Source organism: Harpegnathos saltator, unplaced genomic scaffold (assembly GCF_003227715.2).
Source record: "Harpegnathos saltator strain DR-91 unplaced genomic scaffold, Hsal_v8.6 scaffold295, whole genome shotgun sequence".
NCBI classification, from domain to species: Eukaryota; Metazoa; Arthropoda; class Insecta; order Hymenoptera; family Formicidae; genus Harpegnathos; species Harpegnathos saltator.
In genome coordinates, this window is record NW_020230089.1 from 597553 (window position 1) to 611376 (window position 13824).

General features: G+C 47.4%; 1 protein-coding gene across 1 annotated transcript in view; it reads right to left on the minus strand.

The window, feature by feature from the left end:
- Ddr (discoidin domain-containing receptor 2) overlaps window positions 1-13824 on the minus strand; it is a 320014-nt gene that overhangs the window by 136255 nt on the left and 169935 nt on the right. The window contains exon 4 of the mRNA XM_019843972.2: window positions 10967-11069. Within this exon, the coding sequence (XP_019699531.1) occupies window positions 10967-11069 (103 nt within the window). The remainder of the gene's footprint in view (window positions 1-10966; window positions 11070-13824) is intronic.

The window sequence follows — 13824 nt, forward strand, 5'->3', positions numbered from 1 at the left end:
TTTTGGTATCAGGAGAATATAATGAGCGCAGAGGTATTCGAAATTCTGGCGGGAAATTTAAAAATTTGCATGCCACTTTCTCGATCATTATATTATCCTGTTACGTCATAGCATTGGGGAATTTTCGATTTTCGCGTTTTAGTATCAGGAGAATATAATGAGCGAAGATGTATTCGAATTCTGGCGGGAAATTAAAAAATTCCATATTTTCTCAGTTTCCCCATTTCGCGTTTTGGTATCAGGAAAATATAATGAGCGAAGAGGTACGCGAAATTTTGGCGGGAAATTAAAGAATTCCAGTTTTTCTCAGTTTCCCAATTTTGCGTTTTAGTATCAGGAGAATATAATGAGCGAAGAGGTATTCGAAATTCTGGTGGGAAATTTAAAAATTTGCATGGCACTTTCTCCATCATTATATTATCCTGTTACGAAGTCATAGAATTGGAGAATTTTCGATTTTCGCGTTTTAGTATCAGGAGAATATAATGAGCGAAGAGGTATTCGAAATTCTGGCGGGAAATTAAAAAATTCCATATTTTCTCAGTTTCCCCATTTCGCGTTTTGGTATCAGGAAAATATAATGAGCGAAGAGGTACTCGAAATTCTGGCGGGAAATTAAAGAATTCCAGTTTTTCTCAGTTTCCCAATTTTGCGTTTTAGTATCAGGAGAATATAATGAGCGAAGAGGTATTCGAAATTCTGGTGGGAAATTTAAAAATTTGCATGGCACTTTCTCGATCATTATATTATCCTGTTACGAAGTCATAGAATTGGAGAATTTTCGATTTTCGCGTTTTAGTATTAGGAGAATATAATGAGCGAAGAGGTATTCAAAATTCTGGCGGGAAATTAAAAAATTCCAGTTTTTCTCAGTTTCCCAATTTTGCGTTTTAGTATCAGGAGAATATAATGAGCGAAGAGGTATTCGAAATTCTGGCGGGAAATTTAAAAATTTGCATGGCACTTTCTCGATCATTATATTATCCTGTTACGAAGTCATAGCATTGGGGAATTTTCGATTTTCGCGTTTTAGTATCAGGAGAATATAATGAGCGAAGAGGTATTCGAAATTCTGGCGGGAAATTTAAAAATTTGCATGCCACTTTCTCGATCATTATATTATCCTGTTACGAAGTCATAGAATTGGAGAATTTTCGATTTTCGCGTTTTAGTATCAGGAGAATATAATGAGCGAAGAGGTATTCGAAATTCTGGCGGGAAATTAAAAAATTCCATATTTTCTCAGTTTCCCCATTTCGCGTTTTGGTATCAGGAAAATATAATGAGCGAAGAGGTACTCGAAATTCTGGCGGGAAATTAAAGAATTCCAGTTTTTCTCAGTTTCCCAATTTTGCGTTTTAGTATCAGGAGAATATAATGAGCGCAGAGGTATTCGAAATTCTGGCGGGAAATTTAAAAATTTGCATGCCACTTTCTCGATCATTATATTATCCTGTTACGAAGTCATAGCATTGGGGAATTTTCGATTTTCGCGTTTTTGTATCAGGAGAATATAATGAGCGAAGATGTATTCGAATTCTGGCGGGAAATTAAAAATTCCATATTTTCTCAGTTTCCCCATTTCGCGTTTTGGTATCAGGAAAATATAATGAGCGAAGAGGTACGCGAAATTCTGGCGGGAAATTAAAGAATTCCAGTTTTTCTCAGTTTCCCAATTTTGCGTTTTAGTATCAGGAGAATATAATGAGCGAAGAGGTATTCGAAATTCTGGCGGGAAATTTAAAAATTTGCATGCCACTTTCTCGATCATTATATTATCCTGTTACGAAGTCATAGCATTGGGGAATTTTCGATTTTCGCGTTTTAGTATCAGGAGAATATAATGAGCGAAGATGTATTCGAATTCTGGCGGGAAATTAAAAAATTCCATATTTTCTCAGTTTCCCCATTTCGCGTTTTGGTATCAGGAAAATATAATGAGCGAAGAGGTACGCGAAATTTTGGCGGGAAATTAAAGAATTCCAGTTTTTCTCAGTTTCCCAATTTTGCGTTTTAGTATCAGGAGAATATAATGAGCGAAGAGGTATTCGAAATTCTGGCGGGAAATTTAAAAATTTGCATGCCACTTTCTCGATCATTATATTATCCTGTTACGAAGTCATAGAATTGGAGAATTTTCGATTTTCGCGTTTTAGTATCAGGAGAATATAATGAGCGAAGAGGTATTCGAAATTCTGGCGGGAAATTAAAGAATTCCAGATTTTCTTAGTTTCTCAATTTCACATTTTGGTATCAGGAGAATATAATGAGCGAAGAGGTACTCGAAATTCTGATGGGAAACTTAAAAATTTCAGATTTTCTCAGTTTCCCAATTTTGCGTTTTAGTATCAGGAGAATACAATGGGCAAAGGAGTATTCGAATTTCTGGCGGAAAACTTAAAAATCTGCAAATTTTCTCAGTTTCCCGATTTTCATATTAGGAAAATATAATAAGCGAGGAGGTATGAGAAATTTCAGACGGAAATTGGGAAAATTTTGCCATTTTTCCGGTTGGATATGAGAGATGTGTGATAAATGAAATGGCTACACAAATAAAAACATTTGATTTATTTCTAAACACAATTTTATTCTTGATTTTTTTATACAATTTATTTAATACTATGTGGAGGCGTGTGCGTGTACAAATATTATATTTTGTTTGACGATACAATGTAATATCGATTCTGTCCTTTGTACTTCCGGTTTTTTTATTTTTTAACTTTTCTGATGCGCTATTAGCTTCACATGAAGTTAACAGTGCCATGGTTTTTTCCGATGAAGCAAAGGGTACAAAATTATGATTAATGAAAAACATTAATAGAAAATAGATACTAAATAATCCACTAGATGTGGTTTCATTTTATCGATTTGATGCTGTTAGTTCCAAAGTAGTAGGAAACTCTGGGATGATGACGGATGATGTTCCATGACTTCGTTAATGGGAAGCTTCTTCCGATGTGAGGCGTGCGTGCAACACATTGTGTTGGTCTTCTCCGCGAAGTAAGGGGGATGTTGAAAGCGGCGTTTTTCCCCGCGAACGGGCGAACCGATGGGACGTAACCTCCGCGACGATGACCCCGGTTGCCGAGCTTTAACGACTACGTTAACGTAACGAAGGCACGATTCCCCGTTGCGGGGCTCTTATCGCGTTTACCGCGATGGCAGTTTGCCGTCTCGCCTCCGCCTCGCTCCATCCGTTTTAAACTGGATCTTCCTGTGTAGGGGGAATCCCCCGTGCGGTTAAGGGAATGCGCGCTACATCAATGAAACGATTCGTGTCGACCGAAAACGATACGAGGGGGGAAGCTTTTCTTAAGTTCGGGAGAAAGCTTAAGACTTTCGGAAATTGAAAGTCTTTGATGGAAATCTTTTACACTGTAAATCGCAACGAAGACTAATATCGACAATATAACTTAAATCGCAGAATAGTCACAAATATTTATTTATAAATTTCCCTATTTATTTTAATATCTTTACTGACGCATTCATATATCCTACATATAATTATACATAATTACATAATTACGAAATTTAATAATTATAGAAAAATAGTCACGGAGATGAATAGTATACCTAATCCCTTTTCACCTTTTTTTACTTATTATAAATTTGAATAATCACGTAACGCGCCCAACAATTTGATTTCCGTTCCGCGTGTATTTTTGTCGTACTCCTTTTCTCATGTATTATTTCGCCAGTGCTCCTTTTCTTCTAATACTGTACAGACAAACGAATAAATAAGTCCTTTTCCTCTTGAAGCGCAACAGAGACACAAACTTCCGGGCGTGTTTATGCGCCTTTATCGCGAACGAAACCACGTCGGCTTGATTGATCGGCTAATTTCACACAGACATGCCGTCCGTCGGTTTCGCGCGAGGCCTCTTCTTTAAACTTGCTCACGATTTCCAAGCTTCTCCGGATACGAGAGCCGATATGGCGACGCGCGCGCGCGCGATATCCATCTCCGTGCCAAAGAGAGTCGATTTCGCGCGCGCACAGCACGCGAATACGACGCGTGTCGCGCGGAATGCATGTTTCCCCTATCAAAAGAATTCCACCGCGCGTTCTCACGTACAGGCACGCATGCGTACGTGTTCGTATCCGCGCGCCCGTCCGCGTTCTTGGCCGGCTCCCAAAAGAACGAACAGCCGGAACTGGATATCAACGGCGCGAGACGAGCCGCGCCGCTGCCCTCAGGGTTTGGCGCGCACCCCTTCAACCAGCACCACCACCACCACCGCCACCTCCTCTTACTCCTGTTCCTCGTCGTCGTCCGGAGGATTTATATCGCGGGAATACGTCGTCACGCGAACGCGCACAAGCCGCGAGCTACGCTCTCGAAGCGCATTTCGGCCATGCGACGCGACATATTCTAGTGCCTCTTGCTTCATCAGATGACGACGACGACGACCACGAACACGACGAGGGCAACGACGAAGACGGCGGCGGCGGGCGGTTGCTCGAGCGATACAAACGAGCGAGAAAAAACGGCCGAGATAGCAGCGTGTCCGGAGGTGAAGAAGCGGGCGCAGGGGGCATTGGGGAGACAAGTGGAGAGAGGCGGCGATGGTGACCCATAAATCACCGAAACGAGAGTGCTACCAGGAGGCACGGGGTTTTCGAATCGTAACAAAGTGGAAGATAGCCAGGCTCGAAGGCCGGGGAGAATATGGCCACCATTTTTCCTCGGCTTCGGCTGCTGAAAGCACACGTAACGACGTAGGACAGTTTATGTCCGCGTGATTCTAGCCTCCTCCCCCGCCCCTCCGCCGAGCCGCGTCTTCGTCGGCAGCGGCGACGATCCCTTATCCAACTCTTCCTCCAACACCACCTCTCGCGCCTTCTTCACTCCTGCGTGTCGAAGATTTCGGCTTGTCACGCCCGAAGCTTCTCACACCTCCATCGTCCTTCTTGCACCCCTTCCTTCCTCCTCCCCTCCCCGTCGGTCCTATATTTCGTTGTATATCTTCTCCCTCGACTCTTACATCGAGCTGCCTGCTTCATCCCTCCTCCGAGCCCTTTTCGTGCCGACTCTAAAGCGATACGAATGGCCATTGCCGAGCTGCGCCACGTACACATGAAAACGAAAAACTTTCTCGCCGCGCCCGATCGCCCAAACGTCTGCTGGGTCCATCCTTTCGTCCACTTCTCCGTCCGGGGAAAACCTTATCGATCGTGTCTCTTTGTGCGTAGACGACGCGCTTCCTCGCGTCGAACCGGACTTCTTTCGTCCTTTTGTTACCGCCGTCTGCCGCCCGCCTCGCTATTGTCTGCTGTCCGCTCGCTCGTGTCGTTATTTATACGTCGAAGTAGCCGCGTGCTGGAACTTGGCGCGCCGATCGGGAACACCGCGCGGGAAAGCTCGACCAGCCGTCGGAAAAATGCAGCCGGATGCTGGCGATTAGACGGACGGACGGACGGACGGACTCATGAAACGACGCGAATTAACACTCTGACAATGAGTGCCAACTTGCACGAGTTTTGATTACAACCGATTTTATTGTACTAGTTTTGTTACACGCATAATGAAAATTGAATTTCAATTATATTCAAGATAATGGAAATTTCCATTATATCTGTAAGAAAAATGAATTTCCATTTTGTACACAAAGAAAATTGAATTTCTATTATGTAGACGGTAGAAATGGAATTTCCATCATGTCCATAATGAAAATTCAGAGTTTCCATTATGTACATAATGGAAGTTCCGAATTTCCATCATATGCATAGTGAAAATTGAATTTCCATTATGTCTGTAATGAAAAAATTCGGAATTTCCATTACAAGCACATGATGAAAATGAACGTCTACATGTCAACAATGAAAATTCGAGACCCTCGTTATGTAGATGATGAAAATTTTACTCTTATATCATGCTTCCTGGATTAACCGATCATCATCACGAGAAATGTGTAACCGAAGACGATACGGCCGCCCGAAGCCTTTTAACAACGTCGACTTATCGATGATACAAAACATTCGTAGGATTAAGTATACAGAAAGATACAAGAAGCTACGGCGATCGCGTTAATGCCTATTTGACATCACGACGTTTGGACGTCGACGACACTTCCGAGGTTCGTCATTCGTCCCGGCAACCTTTTAGAGGCGAAGCGTCGCCGACCAGAGTGCGTCGTTTGTGCACACGTTCGGAAGAATGTGCTCTCGCACACGGAAGAAAGGGCGAAACACGTCGCCGCGCCGATGGCACGCGCGGCTACTAATTGGCTCGTTGAAAAGTACTTAGGCGAATTATACGTTTTCGCGTTTATTTACCGCGCGTGCATCGCCGCCGCTCATCGCGACGAGACGCGGCTAACAATGACCCTCTCTAAAATGTCGCGAGCGAGCAGCAGCAGCAACAGCAACAGCAGCAGCAGCAGCAGCAGCAGCAGCGATGTGCGAGCGTGAGCGTGAGCCTCTCCAATAAAACGTACGATGCAATTTCGTTACGCCGAGGAGCAGCCGCGCTACTTTAACGCTACTTGTGTAACATCGCATCACGTCCCGCTTGCGCCCACGGCGCCAGAGCAATATCTCACTCGTGCTCTCCGCCGCCCCCCTTCAGTGCTTCCCCCTTCAGTCCCCCTCTCGCTCTCCGGCTCGACACGCTCGACCTCGACGCGCATGGAAATCTATCTTTCATCTGTAATTATAATCGCGCGTCGCGATGCATTTCGCGTTATCACGGATCCGCGGATCCGCGATAACGCGCGTCGTGTATCGCGATAAGCATCGGACACAGCGGAGCGGGCGAGCTCGCTCGAGAAACTAGATTCGGGAACCGGGTACGCGCACCCCGGGAATTCCGCGAGTGTCTATGTCGCCCGCCCCCGTCCCCCGAGGGAGAGAGAGAGAGACAGAGAGAGAGAGAGCGAACATTCACGCTCAGCGACACCGAGAAGATTTTATCGGGCGACTGGAGCTTCCAAAGTGATTACGCGGGAGAACTGGGGCGACCGGCAATTATACAATCGCGATTTATAACCGCGACTGATAAGGGAGATTATTTGTCGCTGGCCGTTTTCACGATATTAAACTCACCCTCCGTCCGCGAGCGGTGGGGGTTGATACAGGGAGGATTTGATGTCTGAAGGATCTCTCGTGTCTGTGGGAAAATCGCGTATAAAATTAAATCGCCATTAGAGCACTATTATTATACATATGTATAAAAGGAAACTGTACGAGAATAATAGGAGCTGCGTGCAACGTTGTGGCGAAATGTTTGGACGAAGCGATAAATTTTTCATATCATTACGTATTATGCGACGCGAGCGGAATTCATTTATCACGATGAAGATAAAAATGTACCGTTCTCTTTCTCTCTCATACTCGGCCGATGCTTCTGTATTATATTGTAACTCTGCTCGATTTGGAGCATCGAGGAGTCGCTCACGTAGCGTTCTAGTCCTCAGTGAACGCATTCACGATTTTAAGTAAGTTTTTGCGTTTCACCCAATATATGTAAAATCAACAACAACAATAATAATAAAATGACAGAGAGAATAATAAAATTATTCCGCGGGGTTGCTCGCTCAGGGCGTCCCCTCGACGATTTCGCGGGATAAACGAGCGTGCACGACGTGCTTTTCCGGCTGATGGCGAGAATTTCGGCAGTCACGGTTTCGGCAGGGCGGGCTTGTAGACAACATGATGGAGGGGCAGCGGGAAGTGGGGGAGGGACGAGAGGAGCGAATCGCTGCCCTGAAAAATTAACCGGTCCCGGGGTGTCGTCGTACCCCTTTTGCAAGAGCGGGCGGGGGCGCGCGCGGCGCCTTGCTCTAATACAGATTTATTGCCACCTAAGAGCCGGAGCCGGGCGTTCTAATACAGGTATTATGCTGACGCAGGCACGAGGAATTTACACGAAATTGGAGGTAATTTGTAGGGGTCGAGCGCGCCCCCTTCTACACCCGCCGTCGTGGTCGCCGACCCCCGACCGAACCCGCCCTCCTCTGCCCGCCCGCGCTTTCGGCCGCTACCCCGCATCCTATGCCCACCATTACATCGTGTGCCGGACTTGTGCGCGGTCGTGTGTATCCTGAAACTCTCCGGTAACGACTTGCTCGAAGGACCTAGCTCACTCTCTCGCACTCTCGCGCCCGCCCGCTCCCTCTCTCCCTCTCTCGGCCGGCGAGAGGGCTATCCACCACGAAATATGCGACCGCGTAGGTCGCTTTTTGATTTACGCAGTAGATCGTTAATTAAAACGTCACGGCTGATCGGCCTGTGGGAGCGTGCGCGCGCTCGCGCGCGAGGAAGAGGGAGGGGGAAGGGGGGGGGAGAGTGCGAGCGCGTTCGGCAGTTTAATTAAAATTTTTTAATTGCCGAGCGTGTGGCCTACAATAGACCGGAGCGATCTCTCGGCCCTCGAGGGTCTTCCGAAAAAATGTCTTCCATCTCTCCCCATCTGTCTCCGTCTAGTTATCCGTCTGTCTCTCTCCCTCTCTCTCTCTCTCTCTCTCTCTCTCTCTCTCTCTCTCTCTCTTTCCGATCATCGACATCACCGACATCGTTTTCCGGTGGCGACCTAACGAGGGTATCGAAACACGAAACCGGTTATTATCGGAGGTCGCGTCACGGTTTTCGATGGATCACAAAGAGAAAGAGAGAGAGAGAGAGAGAGAGAGAGAGAGAGAGAGAGAGAGAGAGAGAGGCTACCGCGTAAATTGTCACATATCGTTGACGAAATCGATCCACTCGACTGGAGCGCACGATAGCGCAGGGCTCTCGCAGCCCGCGGGTTTGCGATACACATGCGCGGGCGGGAAGGGGGGTCGTTGTTAATGACCAAAACGCGAAGATACTCCATACTGAGCCGCTGATCAACGGATGACGATCCCATCCTGACTTCAGTCGGCGCCGATCGCTCTTAATCTCTTCAACTTGGACACGCGTCTTGCGCGCGAACTGTATCAGTGATTCTATTCCCGCGTCGGCCTGGATGTTACCAACACGCGTCCAGTGTTACACGCCACTCATAATTATCTCGTTGCTTTCGAGCGTATCATTTATCATGTTTCTCTCTTTCTCTCTCTCTCTCTCTCTCTCTCTCTCTCTCTCTGTGTGTGTCTCTCGTGAAAAAAGAGTCACATGGAGAAATATGAGCGTAAAATTTTTATGATTATAATAATCACCGCTGACAAATAGATATGTACGTGACTGGCAACGGGTTCGCCGTTTGCGAATATCCCGCCGAGATCCTGTCTGGCAAAAGCCGAGTCGGGATTCACGGGAAATCGCGTCGACATTTAATCAAATCCGCTCATATGCCCCTACTAATTTGGATCCCGGACAATGCTCTTTGGGCACGCGAATTCCGCCTTGCCTCTTTACGATTTTAGCTCCGACTTGTTATCGCGACGAATGCGGGAGTCTAAATTGCCTTTTGCGCTTCTGCGCGATAGAGTAAGCGCTGCGTTTGTCCCCAAAAGCCCCTTTGTGTTTATCATTCTCTCTAAATTTCCGAATCCTATTGAAATTCCCGACATTTTTGAAATCACGAGGAGATTTCGAAAGTGACGAACTTATTGTCTTATTGCAGTCGCCCGTTGGTCTTTATTAAATCGCTCGGTATTTGCTCCTCGGGTGCAGCTGTGAGTTGCAGTTGTTTCTAGAAGCCTGGCTTGTTGAAACTAAAAGATGAAAATTAAACGCCGACGGAACATCGAAATGCGGTTATCGGAATTAAAAATGGAGATTAAATGCAGGTGGGGAGCACCGAGAAATTTGAATATTAAATAATTCCGGGGCATCAAAAGAGGACAATGGCCTGTGTATAGTGTTTTATCTCGAAACTCCCTATTGTTCCTTCAATTTCAGCGAAATTCACCAGGCCTTGCAGAGAACGTGCGGAGCCAAAATTTCGTCGCGCACAATGGTCTTCCCCTCGCCAAAAATTAATTCCCCGTTTGCGCGCAAATCGACGACACTTTTCTCCCCGCTCCATCGTGATCGCGACGAATTCGCATGGCCGGTAAAGGTACTTTTACAACACGTGCCTCTCGCGAGGCCGCGTGTTACTTAAAATTTTCATACGCCTCAAGGGGCGAGCGCGCGCAGGGCGCGAACGCGCCGCACCTGTTCGCGATTTTAATCTCGGCTTTGTAATAAGAAATAAAGCGAGCCGCGTATAGCGGGCGGCGGCGGCGGCGGCGGCGAGACTCGCTATTACCATCCGCGCGAGACATTCCTCCGTGTCACGCGATTTACATTACCGGGCGGGAGAATTTCGATAGCGCAGTGTGACGCGAATCGCAATTACCTAATTTCACTCGAGCGGAATCCGAGAGGCGCGCGTATCCACAACACGCGCGGGACGCGACGTCACACTCGGGGGTTACAACGTTAAGCGCAATTCTATATTTAGTTGAAGAACAATGCAACGCGACGGCGACCGACGAGCTGCGGCCCGATAGGACGACGGAGTGTCCGCGTATTCTCGCGCGGACTCTCCCGAAACTTCTCGAAATCCGATAAAAATACGCCCGACCATTTTCAACGTACGTCTGTGTGTTTGCGCGTGTGCCTAAGTACGTATTAATAACAAATAATAAAAAGTAACGTGTAATGGAAAAAAATACGCGAGATGAACGAGAGACGAGCCCGATGATATCTCGTTTACACAGCCTGATAAAGATTAAAGACATCTGGCGTAATTGGTGCTTTTTTCTACATTCTTGAACGCTCGGAGTTTAGAGTCGCCAATGGGGGGGGGTTAAAATGAGTGGGCGAGAGGCGACGCGAGCTCGTCGGCGAAGAGGAATAGCGATTAAGAAGTCGCGTCAGATGTCGTCGTCGCCGTCGACAACGGCAAAGACGACGACGTCCAGGCTGGGACTCGCTCGCTCAAGTCGGGAATTCGTTCACCGGAGATACACCGAGATGGCCGAGCCGCCGCCACCGCTACGCCGTCGCCGTTGTCGCGCTTGGCGGTAGCAGCCTGGCGATACGATTGTTCTCCTACCTGGCATGTTTCGGTCCGAGGCTGGGATCGTACATAGAACTCGCCGTGATGTCTTCATCGGGGATTTCTCCGCTCTCCATGCCCAGCGCCGCGGTGCATTGTCCTGGAAACAATTCGCGCGATGGTGTTAGGCAGAATTCAATATCAATCTTCATTTCGTTAACACGCCCGCGGAACGCCGGGACGAAGATTCCCGGCGACGGTGATGGAGAATTGGGGAGGGTGAACGGAGGAACAGAGAGAGAAGAGAGAGAGAGAGAGAGAGAGAGGGGGGGAGGGAAGGAGGAAGGGAGGGAGAGACAATCGGCGACAATAACGGGGATTATTCCGAGGCGAAGACGCCGCGAGTCCGCTCGAGCGGATCGACGAGCGCTAATTAATTCCCCGCGTCCGCATTTTTTGCGCAGCTCCGCCGCCGACCGGAGACCGCGGAATCCCGCGATGCAATTTCGCCCCGACGACCTCGTTCGCGACGATTCCGTTAACGACGTGTCAGCGTTGGCACAAGCGAAGCCCCGGGAGCGTCGGACGTCGCGCAACTTCCGCCAGGAGGCGATTCCGAAATCGCGGCGAACACGCTCGCATTCCCTTCCGCGAGTGCCAATGGCCTCTCGGTGTAAAGTTGCGCGAATCGCTTCTATTTCTCTGTTTCGACGCACGCGGGCCAGGAAGAGGAAGATGGAGAGTAGTCGCACGAGATGCGGCGCTGGAGATAATTAGAGGAGTATTTTCTGCAAAATGCCTTCATCGTCCACGGGATATTCGAGGAGTATCGAATATCGAATTCTCTCGTGAGAAAACGTGTGGAGAGGAGTCCCTCATCGAATTTGACGAGCTTCGAGTATGTTTCGGAGCGGCCAAAAATATTTTTTTCTACGTGTGCTCGTTTGCGCGTTTAGCGGTCGGAACAGCCACGTAAAAATTTTACCTCCCTCGACGGAAATTCGGTGAAGCAGAAAATGAGCGGTTATCTTCGAAATGGCGGAGTAAAGGGGAAACGAATGTTTCACGGGCAAATTTTACGTTATTTCATTTGCTTCCCACAACTGCGCATTTATATTTTACAGAGATATAATTCTTTTTCAACGTGCATAGCTATATGGCACTTTTAACAAATATAAATTTAGAGTTATAAAGCGCATATTGAATATCATGAAATTTTTGTCTACGAAATATTCATATTATATATATATATTTCACGGTTTCAAAAGCACTCAATCGGGATTCATTTTGTCAGATTGTCTTTGAGCTTTGTTTCGATCCCTAAATCTGCGAGAAAGCAGGTCTATATAATTTTTGACTGATCTGCGATATATGTAAGGCCATTCAAAATGATATTTATCTCGTACGGCGAGAAATTGGCTCTTACAACCGAATAGCAGCTCGCAAGTGTGAATTTGTAAAGGATCGTATTCGTAATCAAACCTCGCGAATAATTTGCAACTATAAGCCTCAGCATCTGGTTCGACCTTCAACACAGCGTATTTGTGTCTCGGCTCTTCCCAGACTCACTTGTACCTTATTTACATACCTCCCGCTTATTTACACCTCAACTATTCCGTTGAAGAGCCGCTCGACAGATCTCCACTCGTCCGAAACGCTCTCCCCCGAAACTGTCTTGAGCACTTTGAACGCCACACATGCAAAACCGAACGATGTTCGCGCTCAGGAATGACGACGCGCTTCTTTCGCTTCCCCTCTCTTCTTCACTCTTTTTCTTGTCTTCTTCGTGATACGAAATGCCTTCGCGACGTCGCCGGGCGAAAATCGATAGACGGCACCGACGCGCACGCCTATATGACAATGTCTCGGCGCTGTTCGGCGCGGCGCGTGATAAATTCCTCCGTATTCCATAGCGAGGAGCCGGCGAACGGCCGCGCGCTCGCGCTACGTCGCGCTACGCTTAAACTACGGTACTGCAGTTACGGCGGAAAGTTTCAAAACTGCAGAATGCAGCGGACGTGGGATTAGCCTGGCCTCCGGAGCCACTACCGGGCCGGCTATGGTCCTCCGTGAGCCGGGCATTACCACCAACACAAAACTTCGTTTGTGTTTGTAACTGTCCCCTACGTTTCACCTGCCGCCGTCCATTATACGGCGAAACTCCGGCGCGTCTCGTCTGCCGATTCTATGGGCGCGCGCATGTGTGAGTCGCGTTGCGCGCTGAAACAAGGCGACCAGTCGCGACTACAGACCACCTCCCCCCCTCCCCCCTCCCCCCTCCCCCCGTGCGCCTTCGATACGTTCAAGTACGACAAACGCAAACATTATCGCGTCTCACGAACGCGAGAGAGAGAGAGAGAGAGAGAGAGAGAGGGGGGGGGAACGGAGAGCTTTGCCTGTTCCGGAGATCGAAAGTTCGCGAATTTGTTGCGCGGTCTGCTGTTTCTTTCACCGATTACCTGATAACAGTGCCTAAACGCTCCGATGACGTGCAAATTTAAATGGGTTGTTTGTGACAAACGATAAGAAAGTGTGATCAAATCGATAGATAGTTTGACGAGCTATAAAAAAGTTACAATCTGCCAAATCCGCTGGCGGGTAATTTGAGAAATTATAGAAAATTGCAATTTGTTCGAGTAGTTGGTGGACGATCTGAATTGGGAGGAAGAAATTTACGCGGAGAAGCAGTTTGACGAGCTATAACTTTTTATCATCTGTCGGGCTATTTCTTCATGTAAATTTGTCCGCTAATTGCATCACCTACAATCAGCAATATTCAATTTTTCTCTTCTTCGCACGTTCTTATAGAACCGAAACGATAATAAACGCGTATCCATCTCTCTCTCTCTCTCTCTCTCTCTCTCTCTCTCTCTCTCTCTCGCGCGCGCGCGCCCCGATTTTCTCCGATGAGATTA